This window comes from Leuciscus leuciscus, assembly GCF_965113295.1.
Source record: "Leuciscus leuciscus genome assembly, chromosome: 15".
NCBI classification, from domain to species: Eukaryota; Metazoa; Chordata; class Actinopteri; order Cypriniformes; family Leuciscidae; genus Leuciscus; species Leuciscus leuciscus.
The window spans coordinates 15,451,038-15,476,911 of record NC_138739.1 but is presented as its reverse complement, the minus strand read 5'-3'; the positions used below and the strand labels follow the sequence as shown (position 1 = coordinate 15,476,911).

The window sequence follows — 25,874 nt, the reverse complement described above, 5'->3', positions numbered from 1 at the left end:
GATGTCAGTTTTGCTTCATTCATCTCTAGTTGATAAACTCCAGCATGTTCAGTTGTGATGTTTGTGATGATCAGAGATCCAGTTTGATCGTCCAGCTTCAGTCTGTCTCTGAATCTCTCATCAGGATCATCAAATATATAGATTAGTTCCTTTCTTCGGATTTTAGCTATCAAAGAGTTGTTGGCTCCAAATTTCAAATCTATGTCGTCGTTTTTATGTATTTCCGTAACATTAGTGTGTAGAAGGACATAATCTCCCTCCATCACTGACACTGACTGAATTTCATTTGTTTCGGACCAAAACACACCTGGAGAACATGAACAGGAACAGATTAAAGCTCCTGATGGTTTACAAAGCCTGAAATCAGATTTAATTGTTTAAATATGAACTGAAGAACATCCAGAACAGCAGCAAAGACACAAAAGCCAATAATTTAATCTTTAATGTATTTTAATCGTATCAATTTAAAAGATGCCTAGGATTTCCTTGTAATGTGCTTACTGCTGAACTTTGCCATATTGCGCAGTTATCAACAAGAACAATTCTCCCAAACACTACAGACAGATTCACTAATAACCTACCTGATCTGTCTCAGCTTCTCAGTGTCCCCAAACACACAAATGAACAAGAGGAAATGACAAGCATTTGCACCATTTTCTCTAGTACATTAGAAACTGTTGCACCCATCCGATTAAAAAAGGTCAGAGAGAAAAGTACTGCACCATGGTACAACAGTATTACTCACGCTATCAAGAGGAAAAACTCGTAATCTAGAGCGCAAATGGAAACAAACTCATCTAGACGTCTTTAGAATCGAGTGGAAAGACAGCATTTCCCATAATAAAAAGGCTTTAAAAGCAGCCAGGGCCGAGACTATAGATCATAAAATACTCATAGACCTATTACAAAATTACACTATTCAGGTATAGGCATTCAGGTCGCATCTATCAGACCGTTGCCATTTTGTTTATTTAAATGGAGAATAATCCAAGTATTCATCAGTGAATTATGGAGTGCCACAAGGATCTGTGTTAGGCCCTCTGCTATTCTCAAAATACATGATGCCTCTTGGTAATAAAGAAAACATTGAATAGTTTCCTCTCTTAGATGATTCTCAGTTATATATTTCATCACGTCCAGATTAAATCTCTGACAGAGTGTGTTAAAGATATAAAATATAGGATGACCTGTAATTTTCTTCATTAAATTCAGATAAGACTAAGGTATTACTTATTTGACCAAAAACATGTACACAGAACCTACAAGAATACAATTTGCATTTGGAAGGATGTACAGTAACTTCATCCTCAGCTAAAGACCTGAGGGTGTTATATTAGACAGCAACTTGTCTTTTGAAAATCATCATTTGTTACAAACACAGCCTTCTTCCACCTCAGAATAATGTCTAAGCTCCGGAACATGCAATCTGTTTCTGATGAAGAGAAGTTAGTTCATGCATTCATGACCTCTAGACTAGATTACTGTAATGCGTTACTAGCTGGTTGTCCTGCTTCCTCTATATAAAAAAAAGATACAATTAGTCCAAAATTAGCTGCTACTAACTCAAGAAAATATGATCATAACACCAATTTGATCATCTCTACACTGGTTACCTATTAAGTTCTGTATCAATTACAAAGTTTTTGCTACTGACCTATAAGGCCCTAAACAGTTTAGCTCCTGTGTCTGATCTTCTGTCGCCTTACAATCCATCACGCTCTTTAAGATCACAAAACTCTGGGCTTCTGATAGTACCAAGAATATCTTTAAATCCAGTAGGAGGGAGAGTCTTTTCTCATTTGGCTCCTTAACTCTGGAATAGCCTTCCTGATAATGTTTGAGGCTCAGACTCACTCTCCCAGTTTAAATCTAGATTAAAGACGCATCTCTTTAGCCAAGCATTCATAACCCTATACAGTTATATCAGATCAAATACACGATTATCCTTTCTTAATGTTATAAACAGCAGCTAAGCTAATTATTTGCTTTTCTCTCTCTACATGTTGGATGTCCAACATGCACCACTGCCAAATTTTCTCATTTTGATCACACATTTTTCTGTAAAGCTGCTTTGAAACTGTAAGTATGGCGAAAAGCGCAATATAAATAAATGTGAATTGAACTGAGTTCTATGAAGGTTTTGTATTTTTGAGCAAGATAAATTTCCGGTCACAAAAGAAGGCATGGAAATTTCAATTTAAAATTCCAATGACAACAGAGACTGGTATTCAAAGTAAGTAAATCGAATGATATTGATTTATCTAGTACATATGACAGCAGAAAATAATGTAATATGAGCTGCAGAATACTTTGTTGCTCAGAAATATAAAAAAATTACACCGTAAAAAAATTATTTTATAACTTACCAATCAGACTCCAGCAGCACAAACACAACAAAACAAACTTGTGAAGCATTTTTTTTAATGGTTCAGTCTGCTGAAATCTCCCACCCTGTTGTCTGGTGTGTGAGTCCTCCCCCGACAGAGTTTGACGCTCTTAGTTCACGTGCTCTGAACGTGTTATGAATAAATAAATATATATATATATATATATATATATATATATATATATATATATATATATATATATATATATATATATATATATATTTATATGGGTAGTAACCCATAATAAAAAATAAAAAAAAATATTATATAATTACATGTCATTCTCACAATGGCAGTAAATTATTCATAACTCATTGAATTCCTTTTCCATTCTATAAAAGCCTATACTACTTATATACGGTCAGAAGGTCTTCCAGGTTTGTGGAATTGCACACACAGACCAGCCAATAGTCATGTGACTATCACTGAAAACTGAGACCCGAAGGATTTGATCACTGGATTCACAGAAATAATTTCACTTTTAACAAGTCTTGTCAACATTGCAACACGGCATATCTAATCAGATGTCAAACACATCAATTATTATTTGAATTATCAATCAGTGTGTCATTTAACCAAGTATTACTGTCTTTGGAAGGCTTTTGTCTTTCAAACACAATTCATGTCATTTCATAAGATCCCCAACTTTTGTCAGCTGAACCTCTTTGACCTAATATACTTGAAGTGTAAGTTAATAAGTTAGGTCAATAATACAATTATGTCAATAATATTAATAATAATAATAACAATAAATAATAAAATAACATTCACAGTCTGATGTCAGTTAATGGTCACATGACAAGCAGGTAAACAGTCTTTTATTTTGATTTTTTTTTTTTTTATTGTTTATTGTAATTTTACATTTTTATTATTGAATAACCTAATAGCTTTTAATTGTACTCACAAACTAATAAAGAATGGCATAGATTTTCTTTCTCTTTGTATTTTTTTATACATATGGTACAGGATTATCTTGTTATGAAATGGATAAATGAGTTAGGTCAAAAGTAATTAAAAGTAATCAAGTTAGACTAAATGACCTTATGTGTAGTGTAATGGATTATGTTACTAACTACAATTGTTGTCATGTAATTAATTGTAAATAAGTATCTACCTAGCACGATATATATAAACATTTAACATTCACTTTTTTGAAAGCTATAGTTGTATTATATAGACTGTATTAAAAATGTAAAAATAGAAACATATTGTGTTCAATAAAAATATAACTTAATAACTTTAGTGATTTAAAAATGGTTGTATATATAGGCCTATTCAGTTTATTCCAGTGTTGTGAATGGAAAAAAACAAAGTGCAAGGTTAAAAGTTTCTGCATCACACATTACACACTGTAGTTCAGCTTGTGAGTCAGACTGAAACCTGCTGTGGTCGGGTCTCTTCAGAAACGGTTTGATCTGTTAGGTGGACAAACATCTTGTGTGTGAGAAAACATGTTGCAAAAAGTTTGTGTGTGAAGGGCCTCATTTCCATGGCACGTTAAGCTAAAAAATAGAGTTTCTGGATGCTGTGATATTTTTGAACCTCTAAATTAAATTTCAGACATCACAGAACTTATAAGCGTAATCAAAAGTTGTGATATGAAGAGCAAAAGTAAGCACAGAAAGAAAAAAAACCTGGAAGAGAATAAATGTGACCAATCTTTACTTAGCTGAACATTACTTTGTCTGTAGAGTAAAATAAATTGGAATGAACCTTAGAAACCTTCACCATCTGAATGACTTCACAATGCACAAGAACAGCAGCAACTGTTCAGAGCAGTTAGAGGAAATGACATCAAACATCCACTTCATGTAAATCACATGACCTTTTAAACGGTTAAATTATCAAACATGCACAGTTTGTGACTCACTGATTCAGGGGTCGAAATTAGACTGAAGCGAAGCAGATTTCAGGCTTTATTCGGCTCTGTTCAAGTCTCATCGACTGCACTTGATCTGTGTGAGTATCAGCATCCTCATGTCCAGCAGATTGCATCAAACATTTACAAATATTTATTTAATGGTGTTTAGTATGATGTACAAATGTCATTTCCACTTTTGTTTTAAATACATTTTTTTTATATTACAGTGTAGGTCTTTATAGAAGAAAATGTACTTCCACATCTTATATTTGACATTATCCGGGACAAACGTAAAAATAAAACCCATTTAAGCACACAAACCCTGATCTATTGCCATTTCATTAAACAAATTGTTCATACCGCTGCATAGAGCGCCATCTTGGGTCAAAATAAGACCTCACTTTAGGAAGAATAACAACTCTACCTTTGTCCAATAGAGGGCCCTATAATAAGATATCTACAGCAGATAATGACCCAATAATAAACCCTTGTAAATCAAAGGCACTCTGACATTTTATATTTGAGTGTCTTATGATCTATGATTCCTGAGATGTCTGAATCATATTGATTCACACTGCATTGCTAACCCGGTTGAGTAGGGCATTCCTGACAGCGTTTCTAGGACACTATTGTTTTTGTGAGTGTGTATTAGCAATTTATACTGTTTTATATAACTTACTATCGAACTCTGTATATGTATTATTACTTTTCAGAAATTATTTAGTTGTTTAATTTTTAAAATGTAATTGCTATATTGTCCTAACCAACCCCTAACCTTAAACATACCCCGTTGGTAATCCACTTGAAAATGTAACCTATATTCTGGTTTTAAATTTCGTTTTCTTGGAAAGAGAAACGTTTTTTATATCTCCTGACCACTAGGTGGCACTGCGCCAAAACTGTGCAGGTGGCCTCAGATCATGGTTGTCATAATTACACAAACCAAGGATCAAGCATCTGATCTGAAATGACAGACTTCCCTACTATACAGTAGGTGAAAAACACAAGAGAAGTAGCCTACTGTGTGTTTGAATTCACAATACTTTTTAAAAGAGTAGGTAAAAAGATGACCTACTTCTTCCAGTGAGATTCTGAAGTGTGCACATGATGTACATTCCACTATCCCATGAGGCCAGAGGAGAGGATTTGTGAATGGCAGTGAAGCAGCATTACTGATGCTGGTAGTCAGATCACATGATAACAACAACATGACAAATGCAGTACGTCCAGATTACATTCATACTACACACATTCATACTAAATAGAACGTTTTTAGCAGTCGTGAAGTAATGACTAGTAATAACAAGTATATGATAAGTATATGTTTTCTGTGAATATCAGTCCAAAATATCAGTAAACCAGATTATCAGCCTGTCTATAATGAAATTATCACTACAGATTCAGGTGTGTTTAGCTTGTAGGTGAAATTTTTTTTCCTGTCCTACAACTTTTTAAGACTCCTAACATTTTTTATTTTTTTTTAAACATGACAAGAAACTGTTTCTGACAGAGGGAGAGAAATGATAACTCTCATCTGTAAGTGACTGTGTGAAGTCCCCCCCCCCCCCCCCCCCCCCAAAAAAAAACAGTGGCCTTTAACCCTTTGATTTACTGTTTTTATGCTATAGGAATCGTCTAATGGCTTTAGTAGGTTCCCAAAGCAAATGTATAAAGAAGAAGGGTATATGTTGGTTGTATGATGTTCATTAAATTGATCATCCATGAGACACTGTAGTTATATAACAAATAATATATGAGATCATCTCGATCACCTTCACATGCAATGACACAATTTTCACACTGAGTCCAAGTTCGAGGCAATGTTAAGTTTCTCAGGAGAATGTAAAGGATTTGAAAAAAAAATGTTTCTTCCATCCCAAATTTTTTCCACCACCATGTCCCTTTTTGGGCTTCATTAGATACCAAAGGCATGAGACGCCAAGAACACATTGCTGAAAAGGCTAAATGTGTTGCATTTAGGTGTTAATGTGTTGCATTTAGCAAGTTGTTGCATCGTCTTTATAGTTCACAGACATCATTTCTATTTTTGAGGTGCTGCAATGCCATCTGTCTGATGTTTGTTGAGCTGGCAGTGCTGTGATGCTGCTTTAGCTGCTGTTTCTCAGAAACCCACTAGGTGGTGCTATTTATCAGTTAAAGCAGTGTCATACAACTGAAAAGTGGTACTCACTGCAGAGTCAAATGACGTCCAGCTCCTCCTCTCTGGTTAGGGTGTGTTTAGACATCTAGCTCCACCCATTAGGCCCAAATTAAATTTACTAATACATTTTATTGGAGGATTTCAAAGGTTGTGCTCATGAAAACTTGGTGGTTCTTGCTGATGAGTTTATAAACTGTTTTTTCTCCAGTGGGAGGTTTGATTAAAAGTTGCTGTCCGTGGTTCTGAAATGCAGATGAAGAGAGGATGGAATACTAATACCAGATTTAGCGTATGGAGGGGGCAGATCCACAAAAACTCCCTCTAGTGAGCGGCGGGTTTGTTTAGATGTATAGATGCAGGTAATCTGATCACTGATTGCGAAGCCTGGAAAAAGAAAAATATGTCAAGCAAGCCTAAAACTGTAGGTTTTGTGAATTCTGTTTCACCCATTTCTCCCTCGTCTGGTTATAAACCATATTACGTGGATGTGTAGCATCCAGTAGTGAGGAGGACGATGATACACACATCTGGATATTATGAGACACAGTAGCAGCTCAATCACTCATTATAAGCAATGTGCTAAAGCTGGCCCCAGAGACTACTACTACTTCGCAGCGTAAATATACTTTGTATAAAAGTTCCTCTACACAGACTTTTTCTGAAGTCAGACTTGGTATCCGGGTATGCGAACATGGCTGTGTGCACACAACTCCTGGCGGATTGAGTTTAGTTCATCTCAGGGAATGACCTGGCTGATGGTCAAGTGTTTTCCCGGCCTATTGTGGTAGAAAACCCAGAGGAAGTTAGTGATGTCCCTCACAAATGTAAGGATGCTCTTCCTGCATGTGTGATAACACGAGCACAAAACTTGTAAGTTTAATGATTTGGTGAACTTGTCAGATTCATTTATAGTTGCTATGAAATAATCATGTTCTGATCCAGAAGAATATGTATTCCTTCTAGAAATACCTTGGTCGCAAGCAGCTAGCCAGCTATTAGGATGTATTGGAGAATGTGGTATGGAGAATGATTAGGTAAATGAAAGGTATTAATAACTATAAGCAGATTCCTGTAAGAGAAGAGAAAGGGAAAATGGCCATTAGAAATAAAGAAAATGCAGAAGTCTTAGCTTCAACCTTTGCTAAAATCCATAGCGTTGAAAACTTGGATACGTTTTTAAAAAGAAGGCAAGAAATAAGAATGTCCATTTGAAAAAAACAAGGAGTAGATAGCAATGTGGATGAAGATTATGCTTCTTTTGAGTTAAAAAGAGCAAGAATAAAGAATGAATAAAGAGACACACTAACCTTCATTATTCACTGCATATTGTAGGAAAGTGTGAGACAGACTGCTGCAATTACTGTGGAATAACAGAACATGTGATTTTACACTGAGAGGCAAAGCTATAAAAGAGGAAGAAATCAGCTTGTTGAAAAACTCCAGATATTTGGAAATCATTGTCATTAAAGTTCACAATATATTTCAGAATGCACAGAAACAATTAAGGGTCTATGATATTCTTCTAAAATATTTAAGAGATAAAGATTTGATCAGAAGGATATAGTTTTATTTTTCTTCTTTTTTCCTTTTTTTTCTTCTCATTTAATAATTCCTTTCGTTCATTGAGGCTTCACACTCCATCCCAATAGGTGGCGGAAATTAACCTCAAGAAGAAGCTGAAGCGAAAGAAAAAGCAGAAGAAGAATAACGATACATTCATTTTCAGTCTAACTGGCGGGAACAACTTTGCACGTAAAACATGAATGCAAAATATTGCATTTGCTCAGGGTTGTTTTTACTCGCGACATTTTATGTTACAATCTCTGTTCTAGTCAACCATAAAAATGAATGACGAAAGTTATACAGACAGTATAAGGCCAATTTATACTTCTGCGTCGAGTGTACGCCGTAGTGTACGTCGTAGGGTACGCACGTAGGCGACGCCGTCGTGAGCATTTATACTTCTGCGAATGTCTGTGTTGCTCTGCAGTTACACCGCCGAAACGCTAGTTGGCGCGGGTGGGTTTTAATGTTCCACTGTGTTTACATTCCTCGCGGCTGTTTTGAGTTTAGGTTTCTACGAGCAATGGCGACTGAAGGAGTCATACAGATGGCTGTATTTCCGCACTTCTTCAAGCAATCTCGGTCACTTGGTCTATTTCCATGGCTCTTCACTGATCTTCGGAATTTAAAAATGGCGGGCGGGCGGTGCAGAGTGCAGAAGATCATTCCGGAAATGCGTAGGAGGAAACGCGATGCTATCCAGCCGACCAATCACAGATCTTGCGGTCCGCGTCGCCGCAACGCGTAGTTACATTTTTGAGGAGGTGCGCGTCAGGGTACGGCGAAGGGTACGACGTATGGTACACGTCAATGCGTATGCTACGCCGTACCTTCTACGCGAACCCGACGCAGAAGTATAAATTGGCCTTAGGGCTCTGACAGAGTCAACGCGAGCAACGTGAGCGACGTGCTCCCTTTCATAGTCTACACGTAGGACGCAAGCAACTTGCAGTATCGCCCCCACCAACAACGCATAGTATTGCATGCAACGGTGCGTCGCGTATCAAAAACTGGGACGACACATTTTGCTACGCATAGACGCATAATGGCGGCCGAAGCGTAGCGATGCGTAGCCTTGCAGGCGCGTATGCGTAACGAATGCGTTGACTCTGTAAGAGCCCTTAAGTTATTTAGCACGTGTCCGTAGTGATGTTACGTCTGACACCGACGCTCCGAAGCTTGCTTCAAACTCGAACGGTCCTCGCAATGAACCACTGCTTCGGAGCTTGTATCATTACGTCACTAGTCACGTGAAAATGACTTCTGAAGCAAACACACTGCTTCACTCCTGTAGTGAACCACCTGACTGCTTTGACAGACGAATACAGTGTTGACAGGTTTGAAACCTGGCGGCTGTATTTCTTATAAAAGTGAAGCCAAACCATGGCAACACCGTGGGTTGTAGTAGTCGGTGTTTGGATTGGCGTTATTGTTGAGGAGAGTGGATTGAATTTATTTCAGTGTTGTGATGGAGCCAGCGAGAAAGAGAAGTCGTTCCCAAGTTTGGGAACACTTTAAACTTATTTCCCCGATTAAGGTTTGTTCATTGACATTTCTGCATACAAATATTTTTATAAATGTAGTGAATGATATGGAGCACTACAGTACAATGGATTGTTTTTACATCATATGTGCTTACATCTGCACACATCTGTTTAACTCTGCATTTACTGAATGAGCACTGTGCTGCTTCACACTGACTGCAATTTTAACAATTTTAACTTAAGCCAGTTTTATTTCTGTGTGAATGTTGTTAAACACATTTTAAACCAAATGATTTTCTTTCAATTGTTATTTTAAATTCTCATTCATTTTTATTATTTGTGATTTTAAGGGCTTTTTTTCTCTTAGATTGTTTTCTCATTTCTGTGAATTTCTGTGTATGAAATGTGATATAAATATACTGTCTAAACTGTTTTTGTGTACTCCTGCATCATCTGTTCCATGTGAGAGGATATTCTCTAAAGCTGGTGAAATTGTTTAAAAAAAAGAAATCGCCTTTCACCAAGGACTGTGGAGAAAATAATATTTCTGAATAAAAACCATACCATTTAATGAACACTTTGTCTAAGCATTTTGCATGTACCCAAAGCACACCCTCTGCCACATTTTTTATTATTATTATTATTAATGAGAGAACATATGAAGATATGTTACATAAAAACATGCATCAAAGACAGACACTTCAAAAACCCTCTGCTACATTATACAAGTACAACCAGTTACACAAGCACATCCTTTTCAACATACAGAAATATCAGTCCCACCAGTTAACAAGTTATAGAGTTCTGCTTCCCACAGCTAAACAAGATAAAGCTTTCACACATGATACTGCCCTGCCAAAAAAAACCTATAGAAACCATTACAGAAATTCTTGGTTTTCATGGGCTTTTTATTGGTTGTAATGGGAATTATAGTGGTCTCTGTGGGTCTCTACTGATATGTGTTGGGTTCTATTGGTGGGGGCATTAAATCCTAATGGAATATGTCCCAAACACACTAAAAAAAAAAAAAAAAAAAAAAAAAAAAAAAAAAAAAAAAAATCTGTAGTGGTTTAAATGGTAAAAGGCAATGGTTCCTATTGGTATTTTAATAGAAACCATTAGAATTTCTGTGATGGTTTCCAACTTTTTTTTAAGCTGGTCTTATCTTCTGTACTTGTGTAAAGAAATAATTACACACACACACATCATGCTTAATGTTTTATTATCAAGGTGAACACATGAAATTCATCAGTATCTGTAAAATTCACCAAAATAAAAGAGTTTCACAGCACTAACACTGTTTCAGCTTTGATCGCCTCGGTAAACACGTAATAAACGGGGCGTTAACATATAGGCCTACTTGCATTTTATGGTTGTCAGCTTTGTTGCATTACATTTACTTCACCAGGAGATGGTGCTGCAATTTATATCTGAATGAAGCTTCGAGTAATGAACCATTTTCGACACAATTGTATCAGAAAGCAATAATGCTTCGAAACGCTTCATTTGGCCATCACTACGTGTCCGTGGGGGATGTGGGTATTTTAACACCCACACTTTTCCCGGTGAGAGGGTTCAACACCCGCATTTTTTCTGCAGTTTTTCCGCAGTTTTGCACAAACGCCTACCACAGTCGCTCCTCCGTTTCTCTGGCTGCTCTGTGGGTGCTTCTCATTTCTTATTTGTGCATCCTCGTTTCCTTTCCTCACTTCCTTTCCTTGCGTCTCAGCTCCTCCCCCTGTAGGATGCGAGGGAAGGTTGCAAGGAAAGAAAATGAGGACGGAGGAATCGAATGTAACTTTTTTTTTATTTATACATTGAAATACTTGATCACTCGAGCGTCACTTCATCGCGTCATCAGCTGCGCCAACGCATGTTGTTGAAGTTTGTTTATTTAAGAAAGTCATAATAAACATTAATAAAACAAGATATACCCTGTTGAAATATGTGAGATGTGTGATTTATATAAACTGCAAAGGTAAAGTATAAATTAAAATGATTGTGACCGATGTGAAGGGGGAGGAGAATTTAGACGTGCGTCACATTTTAATCGATAAAACTCTTCCGCATAGGATACTGTGTATCCTCGCTCATGACTCCTCAGGAAGCCTCCTAACTCCTCGATCCTCGACTCCTCGCGGTGCAATAGGCCTATTACCGATCTAAAACTTTTGACCAGTAGTGTGTACATATATATATATTACTTATATATTAAAAGATTATTAAAGTATTTCTGATTCTGATTCTTTAGCAAGTCTACTGTTGTGTATTTTCACAACAGAGTTTTGACTTATTTTCTGTGTGTTCCGAGTGAGTTTTTATAGGGGAGACCGGGGACAGTTGCAACACTTTTTGCATTTCTCTCAATTACTCAGAGACTATTTGGACTAGACCAACCAAATTTGTATATATTAAACTTGCATCTGTCTGCTAATTACCCATACCATTTAAAGATGATTATATATGACATATCGTTCACAGTATTTATTTGAATGGAAGAAGTCAGATGTTGCAACTGACCCCGACCCAGGGACAGTTGCAACACGTTAAAAATACCTTAAATTTCATTAATTAACTTAAGCTTTTTGTCTCAATGAGCAAAGAATTCTGAAAATATTAACTATTTTAGGCCTACTATAATATTATAGTATTATTTATTTGAATAATATTATTGTAGCCTATTATTTATTTATTTAGTCATATTTATCAAATAACAGTTATTGAGTTTTGTTTGTTCATGTGTAGAACATAGGCCTACATAGATTCAGTGTGCAGGTGTTACAGATGCTACTCAATCTCTCCATATTTCAGTGTCAGACAGGAAGAATTTAACAATTTGCAATGCAACAAACTTTTATTAAACATGCAATTTATTGCAACCGTCCCCAACCCTATCAGCCATGACAGAACATCATACGCCTGCTAGACACACTGACTTTGACACATGCTAACCATGTCACTTAGAAGTCAACAAAACAATAATTCAAACAAAGTAAGTTTTGATTAATTCATAAAAAATTAAAAAAACATAAAAAATTTCAGGACAGTATGACAAAAATATATCTCATGAAAAAGTTTTGTTCAATAAATGCAGCAGCAGAGGTTGAATATGTCTACTGTCTTCTTGGTGGGTGGAGGGTCTAACTGTGGTTGTGCAGTATGAGTGTCATCACTCTAGCTTGTTTCTGATTGGACAAAAATGACATGTTGCAACCATCCCCTGTTGCAACTGTCCCCGGTCTCCCCTACTTTTCTAGTATCACTCATTTAAATGGGAAGCTTTTTATATCTTGTATGTTATACCTGGCTTTGTACCTGTCATTGTATTCATCGTTTTTATTGTTAATAAACAAACCACATCCATCCCCCGCACTTTTGAAAAGTTGCTATGAAGAGCTGCAGAAGATTGTATCCATGGCTATGCGATTTATCCCACGTGCTCAACTACTGCTCCTAGAGCATTGTTCTCTTAGTAAAAGATAGCTCTCTTGTTGAAACTTGAAATCTTTTAAATCACTATAGAAATTGATCAATATAGCCTACATTGAATGTAATTTTATCATTTTAAAGCAATATTTTCTGATTATAGCACCAAATGTTTTAATGGATAATATTCATCTATAATTTTGGGAAATGGTCTCTATGAATCTATGAAAATTGGTTGTATGAATCCACAAATATATGTTTAGGGAAAGCCGTTAATATCAGGATGTGAGTTAGTTTGGATGATGTTCATTAAGATCGTCCGTGAGTCTCATGTATGTTTGTCTGATGAGTGAATGTGTAAATCAGTGATGTTCTTCTGATGTTTCTTTGCATGTTACATTATGAATCCAGACATATTTCTCTATTCACAATCTTTATGATCTTGAAAAAAAACAAAAAAAACTTTTAACAGCCCTTTTTTTGTGTGCTGTGTAGTTTTGTTTGGTTTATAATGAACTGTTCATTTCTTCTTCAGGTGCGTCTGGTGTTGGTTCAGATGAAGTGCCAGTGTCAGTGATGGAGGGAGATTCAGTCACTCTAAACACTGGTGTTCAAACAAACCAACAAGACGACATTAAATGGTATTTTAAGGACACTCGTGTAGCTCAAATCACTGGAGATCTCAGTTTCATCTGTACAGGTGTTCAGTGTAATGAAGGCACTGAGAGATTCAGAGACAGACTGAAGCTGGATCATCAGACTGGATCTCTGATCATCACAAACATCACAAACCCAGACTATGGAGAATATACACTACAGATCAACAGCAGCAGAATCAGCATCAGAAGGAGCTTCAGTGTTTCTGTCAGCATTAAGAGTTTAGGTGTTAATGTCACTGGTGAGTATCATATAGTCATTCAGTGCATTTTCCTTTGGAGTTTAGGAAACCGATTGAAATATATACTATAAATCAACCCTGTACATGTTCACTGGTGGCTGTTAGAAAAGGTGAGATTTGACTCAATATAACTGAGACCATTTCTATTGTCTTCTCGTTACATTGAGTTTTGTTTACATTATGAATTTTGCAATTGTTAAGTATTGTTACTAAGAAAAATTCAAAATATTTGTCAGTTTTCTTGTAAACACAGTTTCATGAAAAAATCACCAGATGGCGCCATTTATAAAATAAATTACCATTACACTGATGACCAAATAAGACGGGTATAAATATCAGTCAAAAGTATGTTGTTAAAGTTGATTATTAGTAAAGCTCTGGTAATAATGACTGTGTGTGTTTATCTGTTCCAGATTCAGGTGTGTCTTCAGGAGCTGTAGCAGGAATATGTGCTGTTGTTCTGCTGGTCGTGGCTGCAGCTGCTGCTGTGATTTACTATCGCCACTGGAAATCTACACAAGCAGGACAAGATGGCAAGTATTTTATACAGCTGATTTGACAGGATGGGTGGTATGAGATTTACTGAGCAAAAAAATCTTTAAAAATGTGTGTTTTTATTCAAATTAACCAAAGTAATCTGAGTTAATCTCGTTTTCTTGTTATTGTTTAAACAGGCGTCACGAGGCAGAACAATCCTGATATGGTAAGATATGCACTGAATCTGTCAAAAAAAAAAACAACAACTGAATTTACAACATATTCTGATTTGTGAGATCTGCAATTCTCACAAGTTCACTCTGTTAGTTCAAATCTGATTATTTTCCGATTGGAATATGATCTTAATTATTGACTGTCCAGTATTGCAACTGTTCAGATCCGATTTGTGTGTCCTGTGGCGCTCTTTTTTTTTTTTTTCGGAATATATGCACTGGTTTCTGTAGCAATGATATTGCATTGGTAGGCATGTGCCAAAAACAACCGTGACATGGAATGGTTGCAATACAGATACAGACGCAGTAGTCCAGCGCAGTGGCTACATGATGTCAGTGGTAAATACTGCCTATATGTGTATCTGCCGGGCTGGGCTACAGCATCTTCTACGGCAGTGGCGGAATTTTTTTATTTATTCTCAACAGTATTTATTCCGTGCTGTCGTCTCCGTCGGTTTTAGAGCATAGCTGTGTGTAAAATCACATACTATGTAAGTAGGAACTACATTTGAATTTAAACTTATTTTGCGACCATTCCGGACAGACTGCATCCGCCATGTTGTCATTCGTCATGTGACCTACCAGTGTCTTCTTTGTCCCTTCACCCCAATTCCCAAACCCGCTCCTGTGGCCTCATAGTAAAGTGGGATAGTAAAGGATCCATCGTATGCACACTTCAGAATCTCACCGGAGTTCATCCAGGTACTTTACGCATACTGCTATGTTGGCGTACTGTTTTTCGCATACTATATAGTAGAGAAGTATTTGATTGCAGACGCAGTGCATGTCTCCGTTTATATTCTCATTTTCTGCTCGTCCGGCATTTTGCAACAACACAACTTTGTTTCTGCAGCGACTTCCAGCTTGTTTTCTAAAACAACGTCTGACGTTTACGTTTTACGTGGCGTGCGTAGGTGACATAAACCATGTGAAATCTGATCAGAGCGGTCAGACTGAAATGGATTTCCAGAGATGTGGTTTGAATAGGATTTCAGACTGTCAATCCAAATCTAATTCTTGTGCACATCTGATTAAAATCCTGTAAAGTCACAGTTTTAAAAAAAAATCTGTTTTGAGCTACGTTTATATGGGTATGAAATACAAAAAAAATCACATTTCTGTAAAAATCAGACGTTGTTTTAGGAAACTTTCTGCTGCTGCCTCAGAAGACAGTAGTCCAGCACAGTGGATACACATTGTCATGTAAATACGACAGTCTCTATTGCAAACCACAGTGTGAACGTTGCCCATGTAGCTCATAACGGATTTGTAAAAATCCTATTTCATGTGTTCACATTTTTTTTGCCTTTCACACTTGATAAATATGATCTGATTTCAATCGGATGTGCACAAAAATCTGATTTGGACTGACAGTCTGAACGAGGCTTTAAGGGATAGTTAACCCAAATATGAAAATTACTCTCCCTCAAGTTGTTCCAAACCTGTGTGAATTTCTTCTTTTGAACAAAAGAATATATTAGAGAATGTTGGTAACCACACAACTGACTGTAGCCATTGACTTCCATTGTATTTTTTTCCTACTATGGAAGTCAGTGGCTGCTGTCTGGTTACCAACACTCTTCAAATATCTTTTGTGTTCAACAGAAGAAAGAAATTCATGCAGGTTTGGAACAACTTGAGGGTGATTAAATGATGACAGAATTTTCATATTTGGGTGAACTATCCCTTTAAGTGTTCAGCAAGTGTTTCTGCATTCAGAAATCATTGCATAGAAACATTAATAATTTATATTGACTTAAAAGAGTTCTGCTCGTGATGTTTTACTTCAGAATAAAGAGCATTCAGCAAACCAATGAGAAAAAAAAAAGTGTTTTAACCTTCTGTAAATGTGTGTTTTCTTGCAGAGGAATGGTGTGGAAGTCTCAATTCCCTTATCAAAAAAGTTTTCTGCTGATCCCTGCTGATCTCGGGACATCAATAGGATTTCCAGTTTGTAAGAATGGAGAGGATTATTAGAGCTACTAAAGGAATCCCAACCGGAACAGTGCAGGATTATCTCTATACAAGATATAATAACGCACTGATCTATTTTGATCACATTCATAATCATTAATTTTGCAAGATGCAAGCGCTCTTCACAGATCATGTGTGTAAATGCCACAACAAGGCAACTGTCAGTTAAACAACACACAGGTCTTAAATTAAGTCTGTGCTACAGATACTGTAAAAAGACTGTTAATGTTACATCTTTACCATTTTAGTATTGACATCTTGACAGTGCCAGTATGTCGGAGAAACATACGGAGAGCATCAGCTTTCTTTTCTGCTCTGACAGACGCAAGACCAGCCGAACGCTGTGAGTGTGTGTTAGAAATCAGGAATGCAGAGAGAACATTGTGCTTAGTATATTTTCATCCTCAAACCAAACTTAAGTCTTCTGCAGACAAAGTTTAAATCTCGTCTGGCTAGAGCTCTTCCCATAATGTTTAAGCATTAGGTCAGTCGCCGGAGAGTAGACGTATTTTGTGGCTGTTTGAACATTCGACCACATGAGCATTTACACTACAAAAGCAATCCGGTTGAATATGTTTTTCAACTACCTCTGGAAGTGATCGAAAGTGGACAAGCTCAACAGTTTTTAGACCCCGTTTACACCTGTGTTTAGCGTTGTCCACTTGTGATCCGATTGAACAACATCTTAATGTGTAAATGGGGCCTAAAGTGGTGTTTTCAACAGGAATCCTTGAGAAATTAAACATTTTCCTGTCCTGTTTTGGGTTTTGTTTGTTTGATTGTTTGGGATGTCAAAGCTTTGTGGTTGTGCTTGAAGGTTCAAGTCCAGCAAGAGCTGCTGCATAAGCTTTTCACATTTTATAAATGTGTGTTTATTGATAAAATATGAATATTACTTTTTTTCAGATGTTCACTTTACTAAATGCCTTCACTTTTGAAATGTGCAAAAATGAATGAGCCATTTCACATTTCTTTATACAGATGTGAAATAAATTATTGTGTGCATTAAGTAATCAGTAAATAATTAGGAGTAAATCATTTTTATATGTGTAATATAATATTTCGTATTGACGATGATGTCATTTCCGGCGACGATGGTTAGTTTTTCTTTTGATGCAATTGTAACCTGCGTCGCGGCGACAATACAACCCTCACTTACAAATAGCGAAATATGCAAATGAGCGTGAAGTGCACCGCTTCAAAATTTGGACCAGTGACCAGAAGACCAGAATCGCTCAAGAGACTGCGTTAACAGCAAGGGGAGAAAGAATTTATGACAAGCACTCGTTGCGTTAGAAAATTTGGAATGATGTATTAAGGAATTAAATGATAAAGCAGTGAAATTTAAAACATCACATCACACAGGAGGGAAAAAAAAAATATATATATATATATAATGACCAGGAGAACAGCAAAGATTTGCCGTGGAACAAATAAATGTAACCTTAATATAACCCTAATTTATATTTCCTATTTAGTTTATAATTATTATTGTTTCTCTCTTTTTTTTTATTACCTATTTAGTTTCAAGCTAATAAATTTAATTGACCCTTATTCTATTAATATATGTATATAATTTATTTGTTTACCTATTTATTCAATTTGTTTCTAATTGGCTTATTTAAGGTTAAGTAAACGTTTTAAATTCAAATGCAATCCTTCCAAATGATAACCCTATAAGAATACCCTTTTTACTCTCGTTCTCCAAGAAAAATAAATAAAAATAAAATATAAAATCGAAATGAATTGAAATGAAATACAATGGAATTTGAAAAAAAATAAAAAATAACAGTAGAGAAAATAAAATACAGGTCAAAATTTACTGCTTAATTAGCAGTCTCAAATTCAATACAATTCAGATTCCTCTTTTTATATGTATATAATTTATATACACACTAATTCTCAGTTCCAGTTCGAATGCCGCTCTCACGAGATCCTTCTTCCGCAATGTATCTCGGATCAACACAGTTCAATTCAGATGTGTGCACAATCATACCACTCCGTTCGTTTCTTGATTCATAAACTCGGTCCTTCCTTATATGGGCAAATGGCTCGCCAGTTCCCGCTCGCAACGTTTTTTTTCCCGATGTGAAGCAAGCAGGGACAATTCACATACAATTCTCCAAAATCGTCCGGTGTCCAGGAAATGTGCAGCATCCGACTCAGAAAAGACAAATAGTAGAAAAGAAGGAAAAAAAAAACAAGAAAAAAGGGGAAAAGGAAAGAAAGAAAAAGACCCAACCTTGCAAAGACAAGGCCAAAAATACAATTAGACATTCCTTTCAAAAAATATACATCATTAGAGCAGTTAGCCTGCATATAAACAACATTCAACTTTTTTGTCCTTTTACTGCAATTCCGTCTTACTTTAGCACATACAGTTTGTATGTGCAAAGAGCTATTTTTCCGATGACGCACTTAGGCCTCATCTGCCCGTATTACATGTGCGTCATGACCGCGCATTAACTCATAGCTCAAATACACGACGAAATTCGTTAAAATAACCTCTATTAACCACTCGAGGTGGCTTTTAACTCTGAAACATTAATTATTCAACACATACATGCAATACTCTTCCCATTATAAACGAAAGGGTCAACTCTTTTACATACAACAGCATATTACATCAGAATTTAGTAATTCAATACAATTTATCAAGTATTTTACACACAAAAAGAATTATTTAATTACAACACTCACCAAGAGAACTCAATTCATCGGCTATGAAGGGCAAAACTTCCAACTTTGGAAAATGTATTCTCTTCGTAGCAGTCAATATCACGTTCACTCGTAACGTCTGACTGATGAATCTCAATCCGCACTTTAATCTAAAAGTTTCTCTATTGTTTCTCTGATTTAAATCTTGGTTTGTTTGTTCTAATTCTCGTTTCTTTCTTTAGGATCGCACCAGCAGCTTCTGTAACTTGAACTAGCCGCTTCAGTGTCTCGCAAAAAGTGTTGCATCACCCTTGCCCTGAGTCCACCCAGTGTTGCCAGATTAGAAATGTCGAAGTATCGTACCAAAACCTCAAAATTATCGTTTTTTGAGAAAAATTATCGTACACGAACCAAACACATAAAATATAGCTATTTTCCAACCATTTTATTTTCCAAATAATTTTCCAGCCAATTTAAACAAGCTGTGTAATATGCTCACACTAACTGGAGGAAGTCTGGCTACTTAACTTTTTTTTTGCCAAAGTGCAAAAGATATGCCGACAGTCCACATTTTGAACTAGACCATAATTAAAATTGTAGTGTAAAAAAAATTGTAGTGCAAAACTGTAGTGTAGTGTTGACGTGCGGGCGACACCGTGTGGTGCCTCTGTGTGTGTGTGTGTGTGTGTGTGTGTGTGTGTGTGTGTGTGTGTGTGTGTGCTTGCGTGCAGGCAGGCGAGCCTGCGAAATGATTCGGGGTCAGAGAGAGAGGCGGTAGGATGTGTGTTTGGACGAACGACTGAAAACAATGAAATTATCGTACATTATGGGATTTTTTTCATTATTGATCGTACATCGTACAGAGGTCAAAATTATCGTACAAATACGATAATTATCGTACATCTGGCAACACTGAGTCCACCTATTAAGGCGGGGCTAACTCCCACTCGTTGAATTGAACCAATCTTTGTCTTGCTAAATTGGATACATTTTCTAAATGAGTTTTATGATTTTAGTTTATGCATTTTCTTATTTTCTCTTAGAATCTTAAACTTTCTATTTTTTTTTCTTTCCCCACAGACATTAATAAAATAACTGTTTTATATATATATTCACAAGTGTTAGTCTTTTTTTTTTCTCTCTCCTTACATCAACAGAATCTCTTTAGTGACCTGGGTTACACAATATTGGAGCGAAACTCGTTTTTTGACGGTGTAACATTTTCCAGTTAATTTTATTAAACTTTACTAAAAAGAAGTTGCTGGACTACGTACGGTGTGTTATTCGAGTTCAAATCACGCTCACCTAAAGATGAAGCAACAAAGATGAACATCTAGACGGATTGCCGTCACAGTTCTTCTTTGTATTTAGTTTTAACATGCATGTTTTAAATTGTAATATTCTGCCTTTAAGCATTTGAGATCAGTTTTGTTACTGCCAAGTTCTTGCAAAAGGAAGATGGAGACCTGTGGGGCGTTCAAGGTAAAGATTCACAACTTCACTTTATTTGTCCATTATAGATTATAGTTTGTTTTGTCCATCTCTATTTCTTTCAGTTCTGTTCATGAAGCTTGTTCGGCTGTGTTGTATTTGTTCAAAGTGCTTGTTATATCATGTAATTGTAGTGTTTTTTTTTTTTATGTTAGCATTCTAAAAAATTATCACTGTGATGGAATAATCACATGCACCTGCATTTTCTGCATTATCAGTCCAGTCTCTACCACCACATTCCAGGAAAATGAACAGGAAATAATGGAATACAAAAGTATGTTTGACCCCAGTTTTAAACATAATCTGTTTGTTAGGGTTATGCTTAGTTCTGTTGGTTCATTTGTGTTTTAGTTCGGTTTTGTTCTGTTCCTGTTTCCCCATGTTCCCTGCCATTGTTAGCTATCTTGGTTGCTGATTTGAGTTTCACACCTGTTCGCCGTTTCATTGATTACTAAATGTGTATTTAAGGCTACGTCTACATTAATCCGGATACATTTGAAAACAGTGTTTTCATTTCAAAACACTCTCTGTTCACACTAGCATTTTCATGCATTTTCCAAAAGTTTCTCATTATGTGTGTTTCAGCCCATGTGGGAATTAAAGGGAATGAAGAAGCAGATAAACAAGCAAAGCAAGCAGTAGATGACGAAATGGTAGAAGTTGAGCTACCACATAATATAAGACAATAAAATCAATAATAAAAGAGAAAGTGATTAAAAAGTGGCAAGAGTATTGGGATATTGAGACTAAAGGGAGACATTTATATGCAATACAAAAGAAAGTGGCAAAAGGTAGAAAGAGTGGGGCAAATAGGATGGATGAAAACATAATTACAAGATCAAGGATGGGACAGACAGGTTTGAATACAACATTACATCTAATCTAAAAATCCAACGGGAATGTGTGAGAAATGTGGACAGAGTGAAACTGTAGAACGTGATTATAAATTGTAAGGATTATGATGAAGAAAAAGAAGTGCTAAGAGAAGAAATATGGAAGAATGAAGGAAAAGAGTTAACGTTAAAGAATATATTAGACTCAGATATAGGAAATAGTACGGTAAAGGTGTTGTTTCAGTTTCTGAATAACACAGGATTAATTAAGAGAATGTAGGAGAAGTGTATAAGAGAGAGAGGGTGCAGATGAGATGGTGATGTAGCCCACTGTGGGTAAAGGAAAAATATCTGAAGGAAAACAAGGATATAGTGAATTATTTGGAGTTAAATGGGTGGAAACTGGAGGAGCTGAACACTCAGCCAGTGGGTGTTTTTTTTTTTTTTTTTTTATATAGGAGGAGGAGGAGGAGGAAGCGGAAGAAAAACAAAAACATTCTGTTTTTCTGTTTGTTTTTCACACGTTTCGGAGCTTCAGCATCGAACGTCATCACTGGCGAAACCGACACAGGCTTTGTCGTGTTGTCAATGTTTTTGACGCGGCTTCTTCAAATCTCTACTAGGCGCAAATTACTTTCGCTTTCACGTTTAATGGCATCGACATAAACATTCGACAGAATCTGGACTTCCCCGAATGTTGGGAAAATGATGCTCGTCATTTTTCTCACACTGTGTGTTTTGCTCCTGCATGGTAAGTCATTTTCTATAAGACATATATTATTAGATATGATTATGAGGATGGGCAAAATTGAAAAAATCGGTGCAAAATTAAGCTATACTACACACAATCTGTTTTAGTGCCTAGGGGAGCGCGGGGAAACACCTAAGCTAGTTGTAACACGCTTGTTTTAAATACTTCCGCACATGCTTGGATGACGAAACTTTTGTGTATTTACTAGTTGCCATATCAACACTATATATAAATAAAAAAAATCCGCCCAAATTATTATTATTTTTTTGTGTGGAAGATATCCATAGACATTTATTAAACCATAGCAAAAGCAAATTTCTTACTTAAGTTAATTTTTCATCTCTATTTTTTGTGTTTATTTAAAATAAGACAAATCTGATATTATTTTAATCTCCAAGATGTTATTTGACAATTGAGATAGTTATTTAATGCTTCGCTAACTAGCAGAAGACACTAGCCGGGTTTAAATCCCAGTTGCACAGGTGGGGCATGTTGTAACACTGCGTTACAATGTGCCCCTATTAGAAATATGCTATTATATTCTATACTTTTATTAATTTTATTGAGAAAACGTGAGAAAAAGGTGAATAAAGACTGAGAGTCAATGTTCAGAAATTACTAATTATTTATTTGTTTTGAACTATGTTGTATAGCTGTGTTTTCATGTGTTCGTAGTCAAAACTCAAAAATGAGTTTATATTTAATTATTAAAAATTGCCATTATTTTATATGAAAAAGTTTTTTAATTGTATTTTATTTAGAAAATATTTTAGTTTGTTTTGTATATATTTTTTTTATTAGATCAGATAACATTTTAAGCTGTCATATGTTATGTTACAATGTGCCCCACACATGTTACAATGTACCCCACCTATGGGGCATGTTGTCACATTTCACTTGCATTCTTTCGGGGTATATCAAGGAAAAAGTATATAGGCTACTGTATTAATAAAACAAAACCACATTATTGTACTAGACATGTGGGAAAAAATAAATACTCTGAACCATAAGTAGATTTACACAAACTGAGAAAGTCAAAAAGCGTTACTTTGTGCCCCGCTCTCGCCTATCTTTTTCTAAGCCAGGAACCCAGAGATAGGCACAGGGCCCCTATTAGACTATAGGGCTATCACATAAAAGTTAGTTAAACCAGGTCAACATTAATAATATGATGATGATATTATTATTATTGACACATTCATATATAGGGGAGCGCGGGGCACAACCTAACGCAGGGCTAGTTGTAACACGCTTGTTTTAAATACTTCCGCACATGCTTGGATGACGAAACTTTGTGTATTTACTAGTTGCCATATCAACACAATATAGAAAAAAAAACATTCCGCCAAAATTATTGTTTTTTTTGGAAGATATCCATAGACATTTATTAAACCATAGCAAAAGTAAATTTCTTACTTAAGTTAATTTTTCATCTCTATTTTTTGTGTTTATTTAAAATAAGACAAATCTGATATTATTTTAATCTCCAAGATGTTATTTAACAGTTGAGATAGTTATTTAATGCTTCGCTAACTAGCAGAAGACACTAGCAGGGTTTAAATCCCAGTTGTGCAGGCGGGGGCATGTTGTAACACTGCGTTACAATGTGCCCCTATTAGAAATATGCTATTATATTCTATACTTTTATTAATTGTATTGGGAAAACGTGAGGAAAAGGTGAATAAAGACTGAGAGTCAATGTTCAGAAATGATTAATTATTTATTTGTTTTGAACTATGTTGTATAGCTGTGTTTTCATGTGTTCGTAGTCAAAACTCAAAAATTTGTTTATATTTAATTATTAAAAATTGCCATTATTTTATATGAAAAAGTTTTTTAATTGTATTTTATTTAGAAAATATTTTAGTTTGTTTTGTATATATTTTTTATTAGATCAGATAACATTTTAAGCTGTCATATGTCATGTTACAATGTACCCCACACATGTTACAATGTACCCCACCTATGGGGCATGTTGTCACATTTCACTTCCATTCTTTCGGGGTATGTCAAGAAAAAAGTATATACTGTATTAATAAAACAAAACCACATAATTGTACTAGACATGTGGGAAATTAATGTGGGAAAAAATAAATACTCTGAACCATAAGTAGATTTACACAAACTGAGAAAGTCAAAAAGCGTTAGGTTGTGCCCCGCTCTCCCCTATATCAGATCACGGTGATTGCCTGATAATGAGTGACAGGTGTTTGCTTGTGAGAAGACGTAAACGAATAGGCTACCGAGAAGGACAAGAGTTTTTTTTTAATGAATCTGACGCCACGTTTGTATAGACAAGAGGTAAATTAATTTGTTTCTTCTTCTAAGCTGTTCCAGACGTAGGTGCTACTTTTAGGGCTAGAATGCTTCGTGAATTACTCTTAGTAAAACACATTAGGAGTCTAAAGTTATGAGTTTCTCTTAAATTGGCCAGTTAGCCTCTTATACGATTCTTTGTGAATGCGGCCCCAGGTAAAACATTTTGATATGCTTATTTGAACAGTATGAGAACAGTATTTGAATGTTATTCTCTGGTTGTAAGTGGCTTTGGATTAAAGGGTCTGCTAAATAATTAAATGTAAATGTAAACATGTAGGCCTAGATAAAAGGAAACACATTAGGCTACAGGGGGTCAGGAGACCTAGAGAGTTGAAATAAAAGCTATTTTTGTGAAACTATAAGAATTTAAATTATGATATGATTAGCAGAGGCAACATAACTTTTTTTTAAATATAGTTTTATTTATTTTTATTTTTCATTTATTATTAGTGGTGCTTGCCATAGGCAAATATTATTATTATTTTACCCTGTTGTGGCAAAAAATTCATTAAACTATCATCAACTGTGTAAGAGACACTCTGAAATTCAAATGATCACGAAAAAGTATTTTATTCTTGCAAGAAGGCCCAGTTGCCACACAGAAGTCACCAGTACAGTCTGTGAAACAAGTGCGACGACGAGAGGGAGGGCAGAGGAGTCTTTATATTGCTTTCAAAGTCTTCTGCTTACAGGCCCTTATCTAACCCATTTGTGCCCAAATTTTTCTGAATGGTTTCATGCATATAATCCTGTTAATAGTGTCCTATGTGAACATGTTCTGCATTTATTTTCCCCAGGTTTTTCTTTTTCTTTCTTGAAAATCATATTTGAATGTGTGGCAACTATAGTTGCCGGTGGGCAAATATGTTGTATGCACCCCTTCAATGTAAAATATGAATAGGAGGAGAACATTTGGCATTTATCTCAAAATAACTGCTTTCAACAGATCAATCTTTATTCATAAACAAATTTATTATGTATAAAAGTCGAAGAACATTTGATGCAGGCCCAAAAAAACGGCATCTAGCTTATAATCTCTTGAATATGAAAACACAACAAACAACAAATCCATTTGCCTTAACCATTGTGCGCTGTTCAGGGTCTTTTTGACCCACATTTCTGACTTTCATTCATGGGGATAACATAGATAGATGGTTTAGTGTAAGATTTTTGCCCATCTTTTGGAAAATGCTGTTTTAAAAGTAACAAATCATCACTTTAACCAGTAGATGGCTGCAGAGCACCACTATTTGCTATTTGCTTTTTGACTAACTGAAAGACATTTTTCACAAGTTTTTCCAGTTGTACTCATATCTACATATAATGAAATCACAATTATAATAATAAAAGTTACTTTT

At 35.7% G+C, this 25,874-nt stretch overlaps 3 protein-coding genes and 2 long non-coding RNA genes across 14 annotated transcripts in view; 4 read left to right on the top strand and 1 right to left on the bottom strand.

The window, feature by feature from the left end:
- Positions 1-15,605, top strand: part of LOC309476150 (uncharacterized protein) — a 106,298-nt gene extending 90,693 nt beyond the window's left edge. The window contains exon 5 of the mRNA XM_082139372.1: positions 14,194-15,605. Coding sequence (XP_081995498.1) covers positions 14,194-14,339 — 146 coding nt within the window. The 3' untranslated portion in view covers positions 14,340-15,605. The remainder of the gene's footprint in view (positions 1-14,193) is intronic.
- The window catches only part of LOC309476041 (uncharacterized protein), a 160,859-nt gene extending 144,351 nt beyond the window's left edge, over positions 1-16,508 (top strand). For both annotated transcript variants that reach the window (XM_082139165.1, XM_082139168.1), the window contains exon 7: positions 16,356-16,508. In XM_082139165.1, the coding sequence (XP_081995291.1) occupies positions 16,356-16,415 (60 nt within the window). In that variant the 3' untranslated portion in view covers positions 16,416-16,508. The remainder of the gene's footprint in view (positions 1-16,355) is intronic.
- A 1,757-nt stretch (positions 16,509-18,265) lies between these two features.
- Positions 18,266-19,443, bottom strand: LOC309476501. Its single transcript, XR_014198213.1, has 2 exons — positions 19,165-19,443; positions 18,266-18,706 (listed from the first exon to the last, which is right to left on the bottom strand). It is a non-coding gene; the product is annotated as an uncharacterized lncRNA (long non-coding RNA).
- Positions 19,444-20,362: 919 nt separating this feature from the next.
- LOC309476520 lies at positions 20,363-20,902 on the top strand. The gene is made up of 2 exons (XR_014198232.1): positions 20,363-20,604; positions 20,832-20,902. It is a non-coding gene; the product is annotated as an uncharacterized lncRNA (long non-coding RNA).
- A 994-nt stretch (positions 20,903-21,896) lies between these two features.
- The window catches only part of LOC309475986 (cell adhesion molecule CEACAM3-like), a 78,645-nt gene continuing 74,667 nt past the window's right edge, over positions 21,897-25,874 (top strand). For 3 of the 9 annotated variants that reach the window (XM_082139036.1, XM_082139038.1, XM_082139035.1), the window contains exon 1: positions 21,897-22,197. Coding sequence is in view for 1 of the 9 variants with exons in the window: in XM_082139037.1 (XP_081995163.1) it covers positions 22,152-22,197 (46 nt within the window). In the remaining 8 variants the exon portion in view is untranslated. The remainder of the gene's footprint in view (positions 22,198-25,874) is intronic. The other 6 variants (XM_082139041.1, XM_082139040.1, XM_082139039.1 and 3 more) reach the window with 3 other exon arrangements.